General features: G+C 39.1%; 2 protein-coding genes across 16 annotated transcripts in view; both read right to left on the bottom strand.

Moving 5' to 3' along the window:
- How (protein held out wings) overlaps positions 1–15,445 on the bottom strand; it is a 47,988-nt gene extending 32,543 nt beyond the window's left edge. Inside the window, exon 1 of one of the 14 annotated variants that reach the window (XM_076440635.1) lies at positions 13,552–15,445. In XM_076440635.1, the coding sequence (XP_076296750.1) occupies positions 13,552–13,678 (127 nt within the window). In that variant the 5' untranslated portion in view covers positions 13,679–15,445. The remainder of the gene's footprint in view (positions 1–13,551) is intronic. The other 13 variants (XM_076440632.1, XM_076440631.1, XM_076440643.1 and 10 more) reach the window with 13 other exon arrangements.
- A 5,213-nt stretch (positions 15,446–20,658) lies between these two features.
- On the bottom strand, positions 20,659–24,404 carry Pit (probable ATP-dependent RNA helicase pitchoune). Of its 2 annotated transcripts, XM_076440594.1 has the most exons (11): positions 24,251–24,404; positions 24,037–24,153; positions 23,856–23,948; positions 23,368–23,442; positions 23,041–23,301; positions 22,659–22,973; positions 22,286–22,587; positions 22,058–22,210; positions 21,711–21,881; positions 21,339–21,516; positions 20,660–21,014 (listed from the first exon to the last, which is right to left on the bottom strand). In XM_076440594.1, the coding sequence occupies exons 2-11, from the start codon at positions 24,131–24,133 to the stop codon at positions 20,854–20,856; spliced, it is 1,806 nt and encodes a 601-aa protein (XP_076296709.1). In that variant the 5' UTR covers positions 24,134–24,153; positions 24,251–24,404; the 3' UTR covers positions 20,660–20,853. The 2 variants fall into 2 exon arrangements, with proteins under 2 accessions (XP_076296710.1, XP_076296709.1); XM_076440595.1 differs by lacking the exon at positions 24,251–24,404 and having other exon boundaries at positions 20,659–21,014; positions 24,037–24,244.
- Positions 24,405–24,576: the final 172 nt, after the last annotated feature.

The following is a 24,576-nucleotide window of genomic DNA, read 5'->3' as shown; positions in this document are numbered from 1 at the left end:
AATTTTTAACCATGCCCCCATCGACGATTTTTAAACACATTGAACACTTTAAACCCTTGCCGTATTTTGACGAGTCAGACTCGCGATGAAGGTCTTTGACAAAGTCTAACAAATATGAATGTTACGAGTTTCATTTTAGATGAAATAAAATATTTGGTTCGTTTGTAAGCAATATTTAAGCATTCAAATAAATGTAGACATTTTCTTTTCTCTTCTACGACATATTTGTGTATAAAGAGACGTTTCGATCACTGTAACTGTAAAGAAAATGGTACGGGGCAGGGGGTTAAACGGAAATCACCCCTCTGGCTGTTCGAGCACCCCCAAAAATATTAATTGACCGTGAATTTTTCGGAAAATGGTCTTTGATCAATTTGCAGTCGATGCAGCGGAATTCTTATGGTGGCAATACATATGTCCCTTTAATTTTAATTCATGGACGAGTAGCAAATCATTTTGAAGGCATTCTCGAATACAGATTTTTTAAGGTGTGGTTTCCCCAGGTAGAAATTATGAAAATGTGTGCCCCTTCAGTAGTAGGACCAACCTCTTCCTGGTCTAAAAAAGTTATTGAAGGAGCGATCAATTATTTTGAGAAGTGTTTCTGAATAGTTCAATTTTTTGAGGTGTGCTTTCCCCAGATAGAAATTATGAAAATAACCCTTTCAGTAGTAGGAGCCACCCCTTCCTAGTTTGTGCTCTGAAAAAATTCTTGAAGTAGTCAAATATTTTAAATGAGTTTACGAATTGTTTGATTTAAGTTGCTTCCCCTACAACGTAGGCTCTCAAATGTGAATCTCTGTGCGATTTAAATGGCACTGCTCGTTTTCGCTCGATAAATGCACAAAATCGGAGCTCTAGTATTATTAGGAACATCCTAATCTAATCTGCACTGCGAAGAAAAATGAAGGGAGCTCGTCCAAGAGGGTTCTCCAAAGAACAACAACAGAAATTCCAAGCAAAACACAAGTGGCAATGCACTCAGCGACGCGTTTCCCGGCGAATCTCGCAAGTCGGCGCCAAGTATCGACGCGGAGAAATGAATAACAAGAAAAATCCGGCAAGAAAAGCCGTTGGCTGGATGTAAAAACTATGTAAATCATGAGCGTGCAAGTTGTTCCATTGGTATGGATCTTCATTCATTTGGAACGGTCACGACTATGACTAATGTCCATATAGGAACGTTGAACATTAACAGTTAGCCGAGGAATCTATATATGGCAGCCTTGCAGGATACCTCTTTGGTAGTCTTTCTGTGCAGGCGTTTGTGTACGTGTGCGTGTGTATGTATGTTTGCGAGAGAGCGGGCATTACAAGAGGCTCTTCGTGGCGACGTAGACGAAAACCATACAGTGTCGACCATGGTGAACAGAGACCGCAAAAGTGGGGATGCGTAAGGCATTTCCTTATTTAGAAACAGAGAAACGTCTTTGCTAGTGCACCGACTACTGCGGAGAACACGTTCGGGAAGAATTCGACAGGATCAGACTCTATTCTACGCGACGCTCCTCCATTTTCAACGCGACGCAAGGCCTTAAACAATTTTTTATTTCCCAGTGAAACACATTCTTTAGGATAATTCGCCACCGGAATTGCTCACACTAGCTTCTACAATCGTCCAACTATTTTTATTTCGTTGAGTTTTGACTCCTTTAAGTCAGTTTTTGTACTCGGCATTTTCGGGAAGCTATAATTCCATCAGCAAGTTTTTATAATTATGTGAGGAATTTTTTACTGCATACTAAAACACTCTCTAGGAAAATTAGCCACTAGGATTGATGACACTAGCTTTTACAATCGTCCAACTATTTTTATTTCGTTGAGTTTTGACTCCTTTAAATCAGTTTTTGCACCGAGGGTTTTCGAGAAGCAATAATTCCAAAATTTTATTCATTTTTTAATAACGTGAGGAATTGTTTCCTGCACATTCAAACACATTGACCAGGATGTGCGAAATTAGCTTGCACAGTCGTTCAATAATGCCTCTGATCTTGCGCTAAAGAATCGAGCTATAATTTTATTCCCAATTTGCAGTGAAGTGTGAAACAATAGCAATTTGTTAACCAGAACAGGTACATCACGTTTTGAATGAAAGGATTCCGCGATTGACTTGTAGAATCGTCACTATGTAGAACCGTTCGAAAATGTGCTCGAGGTGGGTTGGTCCCTTGATGAAATTAATGTATGCAAAGTGTATGTAACGTACCCTGGCGCGGTAATTAATATTTAGTGACAACAATAACTTACAAATTGCGTGTATAACGATACTAATGAGCCGCGGTAATTTAACGAATTAGCGTATCCTCGCGTGGTTATAGCGATTCATTGCTTACTTATTTAATTACTGAATCTTCCGAACACACGCGCGTACTTTGAACACTCTTTTCTCTTCATTCCTGCGAATCACTGTTTCCGAGCATTCCATTCTCATTAACCTCTTGGTCAACCACTTTGTATTTACCTTGATGCCTGAACATCGAAAATTGGGAATCTCGTTTCAACAACTCAAGAAACAAATGAGCATTCGTATTTGGGATTCGAAATTTATACGAAATTCAAAGCCTATTGCCTCAAAATCCAAACGAAATCGAACAGAAATTAGAAAAACTAGGAACAGAAAGAAATGGAATAGAATTACAAATTTATACCAAGGAGTTAGGAATAGATATTCTGAATCAACTCTTACTAGCTGAAAATTCAAACAGATTTCAAACAGAATCGAATAGAAATTAGAAAAATTAGGAACAGAAAGAAATGGAATAGAATTAGAATTTTATACCAAGGAGTCAAGAATAGATATCCGAATCAGGACCTACCAGCTCAAAATTCAAAAAGATTTGTCCCATCCCTCCACTATCAATATTTACTCATTAAATAAATAATTTCACGGAACGAAACGAAACGTTCCTTTAGGAAACTAAAGTTTCAACTATCACAACTATGATAAAATCCAGATTCGACAAAACGAACAAAATTCTAAGAAAATCGCAGGTAAATCAGCTGATCGACAAGTTTGTATGCAAACTCCGGGTCTAAAAATAAGAGCGATCGAGGAGAAGCAGAAGGTTTGAGAAATTTCATCGTCTACTATAAATGATAGCCGTGTCGGACAATTATACATGGCCTACAATTTATTAAATTACAATATAGCGGAACGATTGTCATAAGAACGACAATTACGTGCGATAGTCGCGAAGCAAACGAGTACCGTAGAGTATTAGAATATGGCGGACGTGTTTCGCAGAACTGAGGATTCGATTGGAAACGAGCGTTTCCTGTATAACTGTTCCCCGCGAACAACTATTAGCCACTCGAGCAGACATTATTTGCTTTCGCGAGTAAGTAAACAGAATTCCACTAATTCTTACCGTTTACGCTATAATGTATGTCGGTCTACGGCCCGGCAAGAATCACAGGCGTGCACTGTGTGCGTGCCTGTGTGTATACGTGCACGGATGTACGTGTTCGTGGATGTACGGGATGTATGTAAACTGCACGCATACAGTATCAGGTTGATCGCTAACGGCTATGTGTAACCAACCCAGTCAAGTAAAAGGTAGAGAAGCGAAGAGGCATGAAGAGGAAAGAAGGAATGCGGCCGCTACCCGCCTTTGTCGTCACTGCTGTCGCTATTGCTGCCGCCGCCTTGCTACTCGAGAGCTCATACCGGCTCATACCAACAGAAACCATAACCCGGACCCAACCGACGACCTCTCTTTAACCTCTCTCCCGACTAACCGAATTTTCGATCATCCCCAATCGTCCTTCACTATATTTCCGCGAGTTACATTTTCTGGGAGGCTTGGGAATTTTTCTTCACAATAAATAGCTTCTTCAATAATAAAAACTTCCTGAGCTATTCAATGACTCTAACCATTCTTTTAACATTTCTAACATTTATATTAAATATTTTCTCGGAGGATCGGGAATTTTTCCTCGCAATAAATAGCTTCTTCAACAATAAAAACTTCCTGGGCTCTTCAATGATTCTGACCATTCTTCTAACACTTCTAACATTTACATTAAATATCTTCTGGGAGGCTCGGGAATTTTTCTTCACAATAAACAGCTTCTTCAACAATAAAAACTTCCTGAGCTATTCAATGACTCTAACCATTCTTTTAACATTTCTAACATTTACAATAAATATTTTCTGGGAGGCTCGGGAATTTTTCTTCACAAATAAAAATTTCCTGAGCTCTTCAATGACTCGTAACCATTCTTCTAACACTTCTAACATTTACATTAAATATTTTCTGGGAGGCTCGGGAATTAGTCGAATTTCTTTCCGCTGCCACAATAGATAGCTTCCAACTCTCAATGATAGAAATTTTTTTGTAGGTTCTTCCATGACCCCGACAATTTTTCTAGCACTGTTAACATTTACATAGAAAATTTTCTGTGATGCTCAACAGCTGAAATATTCTTTTTACTTTTTACCATCACCAGACAGCGGATTTTTATGAAAAATTGAATTTTTTCACCAAAATGACAACAAACTCGAATGAAATGGATATTTATTTTCTTTCTTAATATATTCAATAGGTTGAAAATGATGCAAGAGTGTTTTTCAGTTCTTCTAATGTTTTTATACTGGTTTAAATTACGCCTACTGATTTTTGTCATAAATGCACAAAATTCACTGTCTAACCATCGCAATGATTTTACATTCCGAGTTTAAATATTTTCCGAATTGTTTACGACGTTCAATAATTTTGTCGAATTCCATTAAAATGAAAAATCTCTGAAGGCGAAAGGAAACTTAGAAGAAGTAGTATTCATTTCGTGTTACATAGAAATGAATGTACACGGAAACTCGGCGTCAATATATATTATATAATCCAGCACACATATTTAAATAGATTCACGACCTAGAGATATCAGCTGTTCAATAAACAGGTGTGTGTTTGTCTGTTTGTTCTAAGATTCTTATAGATACAGCACCTGACGCGACAGCTGACTGTCTCTTGGATTATGCACCATTCACGTGCGACATTTATGTCAATCGATATATATCTACCATTTCGAATGTCATTTTCTTAAAACTTTGAAGTCACTGGTCGACCTAATTGATTGCACAGCGTATCTAATCTTCGAGAAATATAATCCGACGCTTCGGCAGCTATCACAACTGCTTCCCTCGATTAGGATTCGAGTAGACGCTAAGTGCTGGATATCCACTTAAAGTTATCAGCTCGAGTATCACGTAATCCCATAATCATAATCAATGGCGAATTTCCGCAAGTGCGACTGTCGACGATATGCAAACATTTTCAAAATGCAATTTTTACTCTGATCTCCACGAGATTTACACATAAAAATATAAAAAAGATATCTTACCCTGTAAATTATAAAAACATTAGATATATGTATTGTACTAAATACTAAAATATTACATACAGTGGGTGTAAAAAGTATTTGTACGCCCTTTAAAATAGAACAGCTTTTTTATAATTTTACCACACGACCTGCTTTTTGATAATCAATTAGAAGCATTGGTTTACAAAAATTACAATTTACAAGGTTACATGCAAAAATAAAAAAGGCATTTTGCAAAACCTTTTTATTTGGGCCCTTAAACAAAAATTAAAGATTTTGTAGATCTGTAGCAGTTGCACACACGTTGAAAATTTCATCGAAATCGATTAACATATACACGAGCTACAAGCGGTTAAAAATGGTGAAAATCGTAGTTTTACACGACTTTTTGGCTGCTCTTTACTTTACCGGACACAAAATTTGTGCCTTCCTCCTACGAATTATGATGGATTTGGTATGTAATCCAGTAGATTTGTACCCGTCGCGGATACAGATCGAAGTTTCGAACCTCTAGGATTAATAGTTGAGGAGCTATGGTCGCTTAAAGTTGAACATATTTCCAGTTTCTTGACAGGTAAGGGCGCCGCCATATTGGTTTGTAGTGACGGTTACCGAGTTGGTTAGGATTAGGTCAAGGGGGTGAGGCGGCAAGGTATGCGGCTCGCGGTCGTACTACAAACCAATATGGCGGCGCCCTTACCTGTCAAAAATGCTCAACTTTAAGCGATCATAGCTCCTCAAGTATTGATCGTAGAGGATCGAAACTTCGATCTGCATCTGCGCCGGGTACAAATGGATTACATACCAAATACATCATAATTCGTAGGGGAAAGGTACTAATTTCGAGCCCGGTAAAGTAAAATGTACCCGACTTGTTTCCTGCTTAAAATCCACAAAATCGTACATCTTTCGATGCGTGACGTTTTCTCCTGGCGTCAACCGATTTCGATGAAAATTTTCAGCACGAGTATAACTAACATAGATCTACAAAACATATATTTTAAATTTTCATTAAGGGCCCAAACAAAAAAGTTTTAAAAAATGCCTTTCTTTATTTTTGCATGTAACCTTGTAAATTATAATTTTTGGAAAATCTTTTTTGAATATCATTTCGTAAACCAATGCTTCTAATTGATTATGAAAACATCAGGTCGTTTGGTACAATTATAAAAAAGTTATTCTGTTTTGAAGGGCGTACGAATACTTTTTACACTCACTGTATATTTCCTGTGCATTGAGGAAAATATAGAAAACTAATTGCGACAATGACCCTGCACTTCACCCTCAAAAAAACACATAAAAAATTCGCGTCGCTAATAGAGGATGATAATAAATAAATGGACATTTCCAACTGCAATATTAGCGATTCACCCTGCGGAAACCAGCAGCAAAAATTCCGTGGCCCGGTATGTTTGAAAATTGGCGTCCATTCCGCTAAGAAACAGAGAGGAATAATTTTTCCTGCAAGCGGATAGCATTCCCGTGACTTTTTTGTACACAACCGCACTCGATCTCTGCCCGGCCGTGACTGATAGGTCTCCGATTCGAGGACGCGATGTGAAAACAGTAGGGACACTGATTTATAAACACGAGGGAGGAAAAACGTGTCCGAGCAAGGGGGTCTACACTGTATTGTGTGTATAGTTCTATCCTTCTCGGTTAGTATTACATTCCCTGAGCCTGTTCCGTGCTGCACCAGATACTCCTCTGTGTTTGCTTTATCCTTTCGGAACAACCCTTCGCAACGCGCACCCTCTAACGGGACAAAGAACCGACGAATAAAGGCCGCGCAACAAGAAAAGAACACCTCGGAACCATTCTACAGGTCCTTCTTAACTTATGCTAATGTTGAACCTGCCGACTTTTAGCTCTTTAACCGCTCGGGTCATCGGACACTATAGCTAGCCCTGAAACAATTTTTTATGGCTGTATAAAAAATCGTACATCAAGTTTCGAGGGATCAATGTAAAGGGGAAGCTTCGATCTTCGAATCTGTGCAAGATTCAGCCGGGAAAAGAATTTTCTAACAATTTTAAACTCGTTTGAATTCGTCCATAAACACCTCGGGATCATTCTACAGGTCCTTCTTAACTTATGCTAATGTTGAACCTGCCGACTTTTAGCTCTTTAACCGCTCGGGTCATCGGACACTATAGCTAGCCCTGAAACAATTTTCTATGGCTGTATAAAAAATCGTACATCAAGTTTCGAGGGATCAATGTAAAGGGGAGCTTCGATTTTCGAATCTGTGCAAAATTCAGTCGGAAAAAGAATTTTCTAACAATTTTATACTCGTTTGAATTTGTCCTTAAAACGAGTCCGGGATCTTTTCGAAAATCTGAAATTGTCCGTGTCACTTTTTCGAGCGACTTTCTTCTGCGACACCGTGTAGATCAGATTATTCATCTGGTCGCATCGTTCATGATAGTTCGAACGTATTGCAATTGTGTACGGGGCGGTCTATTTTGAACACGACGTAGCAAGTTTTCTCAGTGACCTAGTGGCGTGAATAGAACTCGTTGTCAAGCACGTCCTTTCGAAACTGTCTAGCGAAAACTTGGACAGACACGAGGTCTAGTTTTCTTCTGCTACTGGGTCGTTGCGCCTAATCGGCTTCGAATTCGAAACGGATAAAATTATGCTCCCTCGTTCGAACTGATACTGTGACCGAGCAACGCGGAAAATCGTCGAGCTACTCTCTAACACGTTCTCATCGCACAACCTATTCACCGTCTGCCAACAACAATTTGTTCGACACATCACAAATAGTTTTGGTACGCCCCGAATCAAAATCTTAAGCAAAATAATTCCGTAAATAATGGACTTTTATGCGTAGATGAATATAGGAAAAACACTAGTTTTAAACCTATTAACCCCTTGCCTTTTATTTTATTTTACGGTTTCAGTGGTTAGAACTTTTTTGTAAAAATTCTCCTAAAAAAGGAGAATATTTATATCTATTGTATGCAAAGTTGGGCAAAAATTTTATTGAAATAAAAATTTCGACTAAAGTGGGTTTGAAATCCACTTGGAAAGAGCCCACTTCATTCCACATTTTTATTTCAATAAAATCTTTGCCCAACTCTGATTGTATGCTTACATATTCTCCGATACATTGTACATTAACAAAACGAAAGTAAAATTTTAATTCGCTCTAAAGGAAATTAGTAGCATACATATTTATTAGACTCTTTTCAGAACCTTCATCACGAGGCAATCAATTTTTATTTTGTTCTAATTCGTTGCAGCCGTGGAGAATTTTTATTGTGCACGAAGATCCGCAGGCTAGTGATTAATTCAATTACTCGTGAATTATTGGAAAATATTGTTTTCTTGAACAATTTGTTTCAAATTACTGACCGAAACAGTGTCGCCAAGATTTGTGTCCTCGCTCTACCTTCCCCTTCTGCGACGCTATTCCCCACCCTTCCGCGGCCCGGTCACGTGACGCTCTGACGTGCATGTGTCCGATACTGGCAGAGAGAGGGTAATCCTTTCCCCTCAATTTATGCTCCCTCCCCTCATTTGACGTCACTGGCCCGAAACGATAAATTCATCGGTTTCAAATCAACCGCCGCCGCCAGTGCATCTCCGGAGAGCATGCGTAGAAACTTTTAGCGAAATTCTCTGCAACTGCTCGCGCGAAATTCGAAAAACGAAGGTAAATATGTTATCTATGCAACGTGTTCCCGTTCGTTTACTGTCATCATTGTTCCTCGAGATACGCAATGCGCCTATGCAACTTGCGTCGAAGGGACCGTCTTACGGACGTATTATGCAGGAATGCACGCGTTGCAAAACGCGCGTGTGCACACTGTCACTGGACAATATCCGATCGCTTATGTCTATTCTCTTTGCATCGTTAAGAACAAATTCAACATTTTCTTTCTACCGGAATTAAAAGCAGGTGCACACAGTGAGCCATGGAAGTATTCGAACGCCCCTTTAAAACAGAATAACTTTTTCATAATTGTACCAAACGCGACCCGATTTTTTGTAATCAATTAGAAGCATTGGCTTACGAAATTATATACAAGAAATATTTTCCGAAAATTACTAATTACAAGGTTACATGCAAAAATAAAAAAGGCATTTTTTAGTAATTTTTTGTTTGGGCCCTTAATGAAAATTTAAAATACATACGCTGAAAACGTGTGTCTTTTTTTATTATTTTTGAATGTAACCTTGTAAATAATAATTTTTGGAAAATCTTTTTTGAATATCATTCCATAAACCAATGCTTCTAATTGATTATAAAAAATCAGGTAGGCATAATTGTAAAAAAGTTGTTCTGTTTTGAAAGGCGTTCGGATACTTTCGTGGCTGACTGTACGCGTTGCCTTACAAAAATAGCATTGTCGTGCTTAAATAAAAAAATGTTTTCTTCTATTTCTCATGGAAAGATTTTCATAATTCGAATAACCACGGAATAAAATCATCGGAAAGTTGACTGGTTGGTTTAGCGTTAAAAAATTTGTTTTATTTCAAACATTCGCAAGATTTTCATTTAGTGCGACGACCAGTTCGTGTTTACGGGTGCGGAAAATCGCGATTATAATCGGCGCGAAAGTGAAAAATGTCTAGCCGGCGTTTCGCGATTAAATAACAAAATGTCCACGTATTCGGTCGACGAGAAAAGGTAAAATAAAATTCTTCGCATCAACAGGACTATGTCCACAGGAATGCGAGAGGTCCGAGAGCTTTCGTAAAACCGGTTCTGCTCGTAAACGTCATTTGACACATTTCTTGTGAAACAGTATAAACCACTCGGGGGCCTGGGTATATTGTAAATAACGAATACAACAAAAGTACGGATAAGCTTTCACCCGATTTCCAGAAAAAAAAGGAGGAGGGGACCGCGAATAATAAACTAGACGTCGCGCGCGTGTTTCGCGTCCGTTGTTCCGCAAATAATGAACGTGTCTGTCGTCACCGAATGTAAACAACAGACAAGCCGCGATAAGGGATCGGGTAGCTTCATTAAACAATTCTACGCCGGCCTAGAGCCTATTTATAATAATAATTCGCTAACGAGCTTATATAATTCTGCCCGGTGCCGATTAATTAATTCGTGAAAAATAGATTGAATCGACTTCGTTAAAAAATTACGAGAGGTAAATGTGAAATACTTGCATAGGTAAACACTATTTCATTACACACACATGTTTAAATTATAAGAAAATACTATTTACTATTTTCACTCAGATTCAAATACAGGGTGTTCCAAAAATGTTGTATTTACAAAGGGTGATTCACTGACGTTATTTCAAGTAACTTTTTCCTTTGCGAAAAAGTTCTCCGCGGCTTCGTTCAAGAATTATTAACGAAAAACACAGACCAATCGGAGCACAGTTATAGTGAACGGATTACGGCTCGGCCAATGCCAGCGCCCGACTCATCTGTAGCCGCGCTCTGATTGGTCCGTCGTTTTCGTTATTGCTCAAATAAAAATATTTACATTCCATTTACTATTTCGAACATCTATTTTTCCCTGACCCTGATAATTATAATAAATCAATATACAACGAATCACGCAACAAGTATTAAATAAACCAATTCATGCATCACCAGCTTATAAATTGTGTAATTAAAAGCCAGTTGGGAAATAATATTTTGCAAGCGTCCATTGCGAATTTCCTTCTGCAGACCCCCCAGAACGCATAAGTAATTACAAAGAGCCTAAAATATTCATACGTCTCGCAGCTCGCCGAAATCTCATTATAAAATTGTCTAATCACAGCCATCAATTAATCAGAACGCATACACTATACACATGCCGACGTGTTGCAACTTGCAACACGCAAGTTACCCACAGCGAGCTCTAACCAATTTTCATCCGTTTGTCACGCAACACTTTCATGTTTCTTTTTTTTTTACGTAAGATCCATTATCCACGAAAACGTTAATAAAACCTGAGCGCTCGAGTCGTGTACGAACAACGCGAAATTTTATTTTCAAGCGAAACGGCGTGGTTGCGTCGGTGCAAATATTCCGAAAATAGACGACGCGCCGGCCAAAATGGTTCCCGCTATCACGAACACGCTCGAGGAACACGAAAGAAGAACAGCAGGGGAAAGAATGAAATATCAAACCTTACTACTTAGATAGATGAACAATTGTACAGGATATCTTCTCGTTCCACCGACAGTCCACTACTATGGCCGTTTTCGAATCGTATCCGACTTCCTCGTGGGTTACAGTTCGCCACAAAATGATAAAACGCCGACGAACGTGCGTCGCGTTTCTCGAAATCGAGTTGCACGATGATTTTACAAATGTCTAAAGTCATTTCAGAACGCGCACTTTCAGAACTTGAACCCTTTTCAATGGTGATCCGATTCCGGAGATCGATAAATTATAAAATGGCAGAAAAATAAAGAAACAGGTGAAACATTTCCAATCTTGTGAAATCACTTCTCCCAGGTTTATTTGCCGGCATAATTAATGTTTGTTGGACACCGTCGGTGTTCCACACCGTTTCTCAGGGTTATGTTGTACATCTTGTAAATTAAGGTTAGTGCTACGGAACACAAATGGCGGGAAGATGCTCAAATTTGAACCAAAGTTACGACGGAGTGTACAGAAAGCTACTGAATTAATTCGGAAAATAAACTGTATGTTGTGTTCAGTGACAGTGAAAGTTACTCCGTGTCAATTATGTCAGTTATGGCACGTTTACATTTCTTTTTACCGTAATTTTCGGAATCGTTTAATTATGAATGTACGCGCATAGAATACGTTTAATGTAAAATAGTTTGAACGGCAATTACGAGAACGTGATAATTAGACTGCGGATTTTTATGCATTTGTGTAGCGAAATCGAGAAGATGAAATTCAAAAAATTGTTGAGAAATTTTTAAAATTCTAGATGTCAATATAATATTTCTCTCCTCTACAATCATTAAGGGAAGAAAAACAATATTCAATTTGGTTTCTATTTCTTACAATCGATGGAGATAATTTTTATTTTGCAAAAAGATCCGCAGTCTAATGATAATTATTAGGGATGGGCAGATAGCCGACCGAAGTCGGAATCGGAAAATTTACAATTTTCGGGTCTCGACCCGACCGACACCCATGAAAAAACGAACCGAGGTTTACCCGCCCACCTCTAATAATTATTCTCGGTGTTGTCTGTTTACTGTCTCTCGGACGCTATCGTTCTGCCGCCGACATAATTCCTGGAAAACAACATAAATAGTGGCCCCCTCGCGCGTTACCGAGGAAGTGACTCTGTCTACACCGGAGTGACCATTCATGTTAATTTTCTCAATAGAGTAACTTAATAATACGTTGTACATAGATAGCTGAACCCTCATACAGGCAACCGAAATGTACAAACAATTGGACATTTAATACTTTTTCCGAACACGAATGATCATCACTGTAAATGTCCGATTGCGAAAGAACCGAAACGAAGTTCTACATACTTACAAAAGCGGTGCTTGTAAGATAAAGAGGCAGTTTCAGAAATCGTAACCTTTTGTAAAGAGCGATTATATTAGGTACGGTAGACGGGAACGCGACGCGACGGTCCGCGATCATTTTGTGGCGCGTTTTAACCGAGAGATCGCTATGAAAATTGTAGCTCTTTCGTTCGACTTACGTCCATGTACGCTGGGCCGGAAAAATTCGAGAAATATTAAATAACCTGGACGGAAGAAGAGAGCGGGCGCCGGGACGCACGTGACATGTACGGAGGCACACACACACACACACACACACACACAGACACACACAATATCAAACAGAGACAAACAGAGACAGACAGAGAGTCGAACAGACACACACGGCTGGTTCGAAGCAGTCCGTTGCCGATTATGGCAAACTACGAGGCAACACGAGAGAGAGATCTCCTCTCGCGTCGTGATACCAGCACAGACACACACACGGTATTCCTTAACGTTCCGTTTCGTTCCCTTTTTCTCACTGGCACCGCTCTCGCGCGCGCACGAGAGCTGCGTAGACACGTATGGGTGCGTTCATGCGTGTATACGTGAGTGCGTATGTCGACTCTTACGATCTCCACGAACTGTGGCGAAAGTTTCGCGGTCATAGAGAGAAGAGAAGAGACATTGCTTGAACCCGAGTACTCGATGCGTCTCTATATAGGCGTTAATCATGCAAACTACGCTAAGGCGTGTCACGGAACCAAGTCAGATGCATTACTCGAAGATAAATTATACAGAGAAAGAGAGATAGAGAGATATTAGTGGATTAATGGTTGCTTACCTTCGTCTAGTAGGCGCTCTACATGTATGAAGACATTAGGGAAAGCAGCTAACTGCTTTCTGTCTTTTAGTAACTGTGACAAGTAGTCCGCTATACTCTGCGTCGTCGTGTTAGTATTATCACACATTGCAATTACTTGATTACTCCTATGGCGGTCACGTGAAAAATAGTAGATAGTTGGAGAGATAATCCAAAAAATATTTAACTCGCAAATCGGGTGGGAAAGACGAGAAGAAAGACAGATGAGATATATATATATTTGTATATATATATATATATGTGTGAAAAAGAAAGAGAGTGAGATAGAGAGAGTGAGACAGTAAATGAGCAAGAGGGAGACGGCGTTGCGATTAAAATCCAATACAACTCTTGGCTGTTTTCACGTTCAGTTCTCGGGCACAATACGGTTTATACGTCGATCCTTTCCCCGTTCTTCACTGCCGTGTAATATATTCACTTCGTACTCGCACAATTTACTCGATAGTACAACTCTCGGTATATATATTTATGTATATATATATTTGTTCGTACGTCGCGCCTCCTCACTCGTGGTTTCTCTCTGGCGCGCTCCTCGCATACGTCGCCACGATTGCGTTACGTTTTTAGAAATAGCGGAGTCAGTATACTATGTGTGACGGCGAGGAGAGGAGTAGGAGGTGGAGAACGACGATCATAGGAGGAGGAGCGAAGAGAGGGATGAAGAGAGTAGGGGGATAGAGAAGAAAGAGTGAGAAAGAGAGAAGAAGAAAAAAGAGAGAGAGAGAGAGAGGGAGAGAGAAAAATATAGAGAGGGTACAGGCCTCTCTCACGAGTCGGATAATTCTATTGTCGAAGGAAAATGATCTATATAGTTTTCGATCGTCGATCGCGAATATTAAAAACAAACACGCGCTGCGGGATTCTCGGCTGTACTGCACCGCCCGTGCATGTGCCGCGGCAAGCTACCCGAACCGGCCGCCGAGTGTAACGCGGCGCGCAGCTTTCGTACTGCGCATGCGCCTCCCACGTATTAGTTCTTGCGTGCCTCTATCGGCGCGCTTCTACCGCCCACTACCATATACGGCCTCTGCGCGTACGCGCGAATACTGAGGTACACGCCATACCATCGTCGCATACAAGTTGGATAATTCAGGGACGCGCTCGACCAACGCCGTGCCCTGCATCTTACAATTTTAGACACCCCGAGAACATAATCCATTCCACCCTGATCCACTAACAGAACGCTCCCCAGAATCAACGCAAGCGTACGGAGACGCTGCCCGAGGGCACGATCTATTGCGCTGCAGCCGCGCAATATTGTTTACACCGCTTACCGACGCTTTCTAAGACGCACCCGCGCGCCTATATTATGTAAAGACTCGCGGCGGCGTTCTCACTAGATCTGTTCCATATTCAGAATAAATGTTGGGATTTTCTATAGATCGCGTTATCGACCCGTCCGTATAATATTACTTTTCCTTTTTTTTCAGTGAATATTCGCGCAATTGTTCCCAGCTTGACGAATCCCACTTTGACATTGACCTATTTCGGTATTTACATTTTGCAATCGGAGAGACCTTTGCGTGAAAATCAACCTGGCAGTTTCATTAAAAATCCCACTCCAAGTTGTACGCAGATTTTTATGTATCACAACTTCGAAAAATTTCAAGATTTACGTATTTATATCATTAGTGATGAAAACTTTAGATACTTAGAACTTTAGATCGGATGTATTCATGTAAATTCTGATTCTGCACGATTATTGAGGAAATTCATTTATCTCGGCAGACGATCCGTATAAAATGAATCACTCCGACACCCGTTGAAAAGAATATTGGACAGAGATCGTACAGGTGCGATCAACCGGCGGACATTTGACGCGAAAATGCAATAAATACGTCCGAACGCAACTAATTCGCGACTTGATATAAATCTCTCTGTTCGCCCGCTAATAACGTGACCGCATCTCCGTCGCGTCTTTGCGTATGCACGCCGGCGATGTTGCAATAAATTTGAATAATGCGTTTTACGTGCAATTGTAATGATTTATATTTGCACCGGTAGCACCGAGCTGCGAGATCCTTTTTAACGAGTCGCGAATTGTCGGCGACGCTCGACGAATCCTAACGCTCGGACTGATTAACAAAGACGTTGCTAGGATTCGCCATTGTCCGCGGAAGCTTATAAATAAAGAAAAACAACGGTCCGCGGGGGGGGGGGGGGCGACATCGTTGTCACGAGTTTATCAGTCGCAGAAACGAGTGACGCGTTTCTGAAATTCATTTTTCCGAGGACTGGCATATGTATATTCCGTGGACCTGCTTGTTTGCGTCCAGAGATGAGAGAGAAAGAGAGAGAGAAAGACTTGTTTTCACGAAATTATAACGAAATCCGTGTTCCCAAATTCGGTGAACCTCGATGACTAATATCGCGGAACGATTCTATTTCTGACTCATTCTCGCGATATAAATATTACCGGATAACAATTGATTTTTTCGTTTTAGCCGAGACCGCCATTATTCGTCTTATTTCCAGCTCGTTATTGTTGTGCAATCGGGCCAACTGTATCGCGCGCACCAAGAGAAAGATAACAAAATCGTCTTGAGCGAAACGAGCAAAAGGAAAACGCCTATAAAATACAGATACATATTTATGTGAACGTATTCCCGACAGTGGTCGGTCGCGTTCTGTTTGTTTTGTAATCGCGCTTTTCTGTCAATAAGTGAGAAGTTACTATAATATATAATTCGTTCTATCTTTTTGCTCATTAATTCTATGCAGAGTCGCCAGATATATTAATACTTGTGTCCCCACTCTACCTTCCCCTTCTACGACCCTACTTCCGCCGCACCTCGGTCACGTGACGTGTGACGAACCCGATGCTGGCAGAGAGAGGGTAACATTTCCCCTCAATTCTCGTGCTGCAGCCCCTCATCTGGCCAATCTATTCGATTGTACGCAGCGTGATCAATTTTGTTGCGTTCTGGAAGCGGCGTGCTTTAGAATGTATAATTAATTTTACCTACTTTTATTTCCCCACGGATCGAGGTGTCGCGTTTCAAATTCGAAGCAGGCGTCGAAGGATAGCCGATAATTAAAATCCAATGCATAGAACAACCGGTTGTTTAGCAAAAGCACACTATTTTTCTGCACGATCATTTCTAATATCGAAGTACCAGAGTTTTAAGCGTTTTTTTATCGATTTATGGAATTCGACACTTCTCGACGAAGTAAACTGAAGAAGTGGTATCGCAACGGAAGAGCATGATTCGAGTGCATGACTCAAAATTTCATATTTCAGGCTGGTACTTCGGTCTACTATTTTCAGTATCCTTCATATAAAACGCTATTTTTAGACGCCATTTTCGAAACTTATTGCAACGAATGAGACACTGTACACGCACGATTTCAATCAACTAAATTCACCAGGCTTCTGCATATACAATTTTGATTGGAATCGGTAGACAGCGGATCTTCATGCAAAATGAAAAGTTTCTACCCGAATTGTATCAAATTGGAGTGAAATAGAAATTTACTTTCGTTCTTAATATGGTGAATAGATTGAAAATAATGTAACAGTAGTTTTAAATTCTTTTAATGTTCTTACTGTTTTAAATTACACCGACTCATTTCTGTCATAAGTCCATCAAATCCGCTGTCTAGTAATATAATTAGACGGCGGATTTTAATTCGAAAAAAAGGAGGCAGCGGTTGAATAAACTTTCATTTACACCGATACATCGAAAACAGCTAATATTCGAGAGAACTTCATTTTAAGACGAACCTGGATTTCGTTTCTGCAGTTCGCCGACTGAATTAATATCCCGGTGCAACGGTTGGTGCAACGATTAAACCCACGTGCACGTTCGTTGCACATTCTTTTTTTTTGTGCCGTGGGCTTTTGTGTCATAGTTAGCTTCTGTTTGCAGCCGAGGCTCATGCTCTTTCGAAATGGCCAGGTTCGTGAGTCTCGAAGACCGTTTTCGCTCGGATCAGCCGAAAATTTCGACGGTTGCGCAAAAACCGCTGGAAGAAATCGCGCGAAACTTGGCGTGCGTGTACAGGAGAGTCGCCGGATTGAAAATTAGGCTATGTGGTGTTACAAAACCATATGTTCGCGGGTCGCAAACACGACGGGTTCGGTCCGAAATAACTTCCGCCGTGCATCGCGAAAATATAACGAACTGCAATTAAAAGTGAGGCCGCGGCGAAGGTCCCTAAACATTCTTCGATTCGTAAATGGAAAAATTGATTTTTAACTCGACGGACACGTCACTCGTGTCTCCCAATTACCGTTATTTTTCATTGATCTGCGAGGTAACTAAAATATTCTGTCGACGTACACTCTCGTCCATAAGTCACCGGATACTTATTCGGATGCAGACGATTTTTTGTTGTTGACACTAGGATTTCATCTTGTTAATGACTTAAGCATATTCAAATGTACTTTTTCAGCCGCTATAAGATGGAATAAAAAGAAATAAGTTTTCCCGACAAGAAACTAACGATGACCTTGAAAAAACTATGAAAAAATAACCGGACAAAAAAGGATTGTTCTTCTATGATATTCCTCCTTCGATACCATTTAAATTATGCCAAAAATATTTTTTTTGTGCCATTAAAAATTAAGGGAGATATTTAGGTGGTCTCTTATGGAATAAAAATGGTACTTGCTAATTTTTTCGAATGTAGACAACATGTAAATCAAATCCAACCAAAATATCCTATATTTTGTAGTTTTTAAAATTCAATTTGGGTAATTGTTTTCCGATTTGGCTTCTAGAGCTGTCCATAATCATCTCACCATTTCTCAATCTCTGTTTTTTCCAACATATTTACTCAAACAGTGTATGTATGTATATATTTAATTTTGCATTCAAATATTATCGTATAATATATCAAACGAAAACGATCAAATCAAGCTGGAAGCTTGTATTCTTTAATTACCATTTTGTTGAAGGTATATAAGTATTCGGAGATTTATGGATGGGAGTGTATATGAATTTGAAACATTTTAAAGAAAGTTTACTGTAAAATTATCGTAGAATTATTTATCTAGCGGAGATTGAAAACGATCAAATCACAATGGAGAACAGGGTCGCAAGTATCGCGTGGTTGAACGTTTCTGTTCGTTCCACCGGTAGTTATTACCTCCTCGCACTGTCTTTCAATTTACGTGTGTCTAAGAATTCGCTGACTGCACTCTCGTAAAGCTCTTAGAAATGAGCTGCTGAACGACCTTGATCGGATTTATTTTCAACCGAAATTCTGATCGTTAACCCCTTGCCCTACGATTTATTTTACGGTTTCAATGATTAGAACTTTCTTCGTAGTCTCCTTTTTTAGAAAATTTATTTCTATTGTATGCCTACATGTTCTTCAATAACTATACATTAACGAAACCACAATAGTGAAACGAATTAATATTCGGATGCTCTAAAAAAGACGATAACTTTTTCAAAATTCTACTATAAGATTTGAATTTCAATTGATCGGAGAATTGTAGAAAAAATACTAAAACTTGTAGATCTGTTTTGTAAATCTTGTAGATCTGTGTGTGTCCATTAAACATATTCAATCTTCATCACGATATTATAAGGCAAGGGGTTAAAGAATGCTAGATGATTTTGCGGGCAAATATATAAATTGTTTGCCATGATGGATACAGGTAGATAAATTGTTGAGAGTGTTGCTGGGGGCTGTTGCCGCTTGGGCGACGTTTGACCATGTTTGGCCACGCGATCCTTTGAAATTTCAGTCCCCGGGCATTATCTATTTCATACACATTGCTGATAGGAACTCGGAGAGCCAGTGATCGAAGGCTGCGACGAATTCTATAGGTTCTCGCCTTAGTATTCTCCCACGAACATTTACGTTCGCGCCATATCCAACGCGTCTACCCACGTATATTGGTTAATGTAAAATAGCGTTGACGTCATACAACATGCGCCATACATGGTCCTACAGAGAAGCAACGTAGGTGTCGTGTGCTATAAAGTAGTCGTCTTTGATACGTTTTTCCAATTAATAGACGGCCTGTGGCACTCCTTTTTTCTAACAAACACGAAAAACCGTCCATCGACCGTGCAACATTCATTAGTTTATTTAACGTTCTCCCGACAGCCAGCTACTTCAGAGTACATCGCAAATTAAAGATAAATCATTCAGCACTTCTTAAGAAATCGTTCTTCAAATGCTATTTCTCAAAAATATTATCAAGCTTCTTTTCCCACATATTATTAAAGAATTATTAAGCTTCTTTCGGATGTATTTTAGTTATTGAAAAGCTTTGAGAACGAGGATTTGTTCGAATATTAATAATATTTGTCTGTGAGAATTGGTTCGTATATTAAAGTTCGTGAGGAAAGTACTGATATTTTGTTATTTAAACAATGAAATTATTTGTCCGCAACTCTACGAATTAAATAATATACACGATCCTGATGCCGTCAATGTGGCGACGTTCGTCCTTATATAAAGGGTTAATAGGGTATTTATGCAATTAAAGTGTTAGGTTGAAGAAACGTTTCGTCTTGTCAGGCGAATTATGTATACAATGGTATTTTTGAAGACAGATTGAACTTTGATTGGATTAATGACTCTGTGCTTCATTTATCTCTTTTGGATTTCCACTGGCGGCGATCTATTCGTGGTCAGATCTAGGCAATCGGTATTGTGGGCGATAGATCATTAGGGATCGTGGATAATATTAAGCTAATGTTCGACTATTCTGAATTTTCTTTGTCTCAACATACTTTTCGAACGTAATTTAGAATATTACTATGAAGAGAAATTATATCAGTTCACTTGAATCATTAAACACAACGAATAATATTTATTTGTATCCCGAGTGGACATTTTTCGGAATATTTCAGAACTGAAAAAATGTAATGTTATCGTATTAAATATCGTGAAATACTGCGAGAAGAATTTTCGGAAAATTCAATGACATTCCAAAGTGGATATCATTCAGTAAGATAAAAAAATAAATATTTATCACTAGTTAATTTTTGTAATGTGTAAAATGAATTTAAGTCACATACAGCACCGTCTACAGCAAAACGCTCGAACAACTTATCAATTAGTTTCACAGCTTCACTGCGAGATGACGTGATCGCAATTCATGGCGGTCTATTTGAATCGAATATTTGAATTACTTCGGTATGTTAATAACATTTGCCCTCGGCCGCGTTGTCTTAATTACAAGAATAATTACAGGAGTCTAGGGAGAATAGACGTGTAGTAGATTTATTTTTGGTGGGAATTACTGTACAATTGATGTGTTAAAATGTCTTTCGTTTATTAAACAAGCGGAAGCTCTAATTATCTAGCGAACTGTCGATTGTCAGACGACTTTTTCTGACGGAAAGTTTTGGTACGATGCACTTGTCTTTCCGAGTTTGGATTGTTCATACCCTTCAAGTAACCATAACCGCCTTCGGCTAACCTCTTTCGGGGCCGTGAATTCTTGCTCAATCCTACTTCTACGACGAGATTATGTTAAGGATAATTAGATTTATATTTGCAGGACTCTCGAATCTCGTTACGTGAAATTGACGAAGATGACACGAGAAAACAATTATCGAACTTTCGCACGAGACACGAACACATTGTGCTACAGTTAACAATCAGCCATATTGAACAAACGAAGATCGAAGACTCTAAACTCTAAACATCCCGATATCAGTTCGACTATCTCGAAAGCGAACAAAAATTTGAATCAAAACGAGAGTTCTCTACGAGACATACCAACCTTGATAAACAATTCACTACCAAATTGTTTATGTATTTCTTTTAAAAAAGGATACTCAAGTCTATAGCTGGCGGTACAAGGAAACCAAAGGATTTCGCAACTTTCGCTAGATCCAAGGTTTCAATATCAAAGATTTGTTTCAAATGGTGGGAGTCGTACGCCCTCACGTATGCTTTAAATGCCTCTTTCGCAGACATGTTCAAAAAGTAATTTTTCGAAATTAACTTTTCCAGCTGAAAGAGAATCAACGATTTACGAATAAGCAGCAAGCCAGATACTTATCTTTATTCGAATATTGTAAAATCGAAATTTTTCATTTTGTTCGTCTTACGGAGATTTATAAGATCGTACAATACCCATAGGACTATTCGATCCCGATCTGTAAAAGTTGCGATGTTCAAAATTAAAAGAAAAATCAGAAGCTCACCTGCAACTGGATGTCAGCAATTTTATTCCAGGAAAAATCGAATTCGTTTACTGGAACCCTTGCTTGTTTGAGATATCGAAGAAAACCAAGCTCTTCTGGTCTCAAAATTAATAGAGCATGACCACTGCTGCCTTCTCCTCGAGCTGTTCTACCAACCCGATGAATGTATTCCTAGAATAGCATGTACAATTCTGTGTAATTGAGCATTTTCACAAATATATTTCCCTAGTTACAAATTTTAACTCTACGAAAGCATTCTGCCGTTGTAGTCTTAATGATTGTAGCGTAGTCAAACAAGACAGTGTGCCATTGCAGAATTAAAATCGATTAACTTTTAGTTAACTAACCTTAGGATCATCCGGTGGATCATACTGAACGATCCAGTCAACTGCAGGAATGTCAAGACCCCGTGCTGCTACATCGGTGCAAAGAAGTATACCGGAAGTCGCATTGCAAAACTGGAAGAACGTTGTCGTTCTCTTCGTCTGCTTTTGCTTTCCCTGATAAACAGAAAAAATGCATAATCAAAACAAATCCTGCATTTCAACGTGTCCCGATCATTCTCATGTACTTACGTGTATACTTAATACTGGTAAATCGATGTAATTGAGAAGCTCGTGATGGTATTTGACCGACATACAAGAGCTGAAGAAGACCATCACTTTTTTCTTTCGATTTTTCTTCAGGAAAGTGAACAACAGTAATAACCTTTTCTCGCTGGGACAAACCACGTATCCCTGTTCCAAACCTTCGACCGTCGCTTTGTCTTTGTCGTCGTCGACGCCAACGTAAACCGGTTCTTTTCTCAGAGCCAAAGTCGTTAACGTCTCCGTTTTCTTGGTTTGCGTAGCGCTGAACAACATCGTCTGCCTTTTTTCTGCAAATAAAACAATTCGATCAATTCCAGCTGCATTGAATTCTGCTGATCCTTCTGCCACGATAACTAACTTGGTAAAATATTTATAATTTGCTTGAGCTCTTCTTCAAACCCGATGTCCAAAATACGATCGGCTTCGTCGATAACTAGACACTGCAGATTTTTCACCAAAAAGTCTGGTGTGTTTTGCAGATGGTCCAACAATCTACCGGGCGTAGCTACAACAATATTGACTCCTTTAGAAAGTTTCTGAGCTTCGGTTTGCCTGTTCGCGCCGCCCATTAATAAACCATATGTGTGATAGTGATACTTCATCAGCTCCTTTAAAACCCCGAAGGTTTGCATGGACAATTCTCGTGTTGGAGATATGATTATACAGCCTGTGCCTGTAAATGTTCAATGCATTCAAGTAAACCGAAAACGCGATTACAGTCGTCTACATCGTTTACATACCATTACGAGGCATAAATTTTAATTTATAAATCAGCTCGATGGCTGGTATTAAAAATGCCAATGTCTTTCCCGATCCGGTTTTAGCAGCACCCACTAAATCCCTGCCTTCTAACAACGGCGGTATTGCTTTTGCTTGAATCTCAGTCATGTTTGCGAAACCCATATCTTGGATTGCTTTCAAGGTGTTCTCGCACACGGATTTGTTTAATACGCTGAAACTCGTGTCGTTGGTTACCTCCAATCCTAATGCTGATCCAGGCACTGAAAAAAATTAATTTAGTATATGTACAATATTGTTTAACTAAAGACTAATTGCATTAAACCTACAATCTGCAGTGTCTCTATTCGTATTTTCGTCGTCTGTGCTCGGTGGCGCATTGTCTTTGGCCTTCTTTCTTTTCTCTGGAATAGAATACAAACATTTAGCTGTGCACGCAGTTGTTAAGATCATCTTTGGATTATTGGTAGACAGCAGATTTTATGTATGTATGAGAAAAATGAGTAGGTGTTGGAACCACGTTGTAATGTGGTATAACGGCCATGTCCTTTCCAAATTAGAGACGAATCTCTAACTCTAACTTTAAAATCGAAAGGACCGGACCTCTGATGTGTCAACCATGGAAATATGTAAGGGCTGCAAGCGCTCTCACTGGGATGTATTGAAATTAAACATATTCAGAAACTAAGTCTGTGTCAGAAAGAAAATAAATTTCCATTTTATTCCAGTTTATTGCAAATTAGGTAGAAAATGTTTATTTTGCATAAAGATCCGCTGTCTAATTATTAGATACAAGTATTCCACTGTTGTGACTTACTATTTTTTGGAACATCGTCTGCGGAATCTTGTTCGAGTCCATTCGGAACTTTCATATCGTCTTCCGTGCTATTTTGAATATCACTTTCGTCTTCTGCCAACGCACAATCAGATATTAATTGAAATTCCATTAATGAATGGAATAGAACGAAAGGTCAACTAAATACGAAATTTCTGTTTACCATTTTGCGCTTGCCTTTCTCGGTCTTTCAGTATCTGCAGTTTCCTCTTCTCTCTTTTCTTGATCTTTCGCATCAGAACTTTCTCAGGCACAGACATCTTCAACTGTAATATTATTACTGAAATAAAAGACCATTGTAAAATTATTAACTATAATAATATTCAACAGCAAGCTTTAACAAAACACGTTGCACCCATGTGGTACAGTGATCTAACCTCAATCACCGACCAGATACAGCCTTATGGAAGATCGTGTCACTCGAATACACTCGAATACTACTGAATTGAATACCATTGAATACTACGGTGTTTTCTTACTCCTTACGCCCTCTAGGATGTATTCTGGCTGGAGTAAAAAACAGAAGGCATGATCTCGTCAGTGGTGTTGGACAATAAATAAATTTATTTAAATAAATAATTATTTAAATAACAAGTTATTTGTTATTTGGATATTCAAATAAAACGCAAAAATAATTATTTATTATTTGAGCAAGTCTAAATGAATTTATTTAAAATAATAAAGTTAATTGTTATTTATACAA

Source organism: Lasioglossum baleicum, chromosome 16 (assembly GCF_051020765.1).
Source record: "Lasioglossum baleicum chromosome 16, iyLasBale1, whole genome shotgun sequence".
NCBI lineage: Eukaryota > Metazoa > Arthropoda > Insecta > Hymenoptera > Halictidae > Lasioglossum > Lasioglossum baleicum.
Note: the sequence above shows the minus strand (reverse complement) of the source record. Positions and strands in the feature narration are given on the sequence as shown.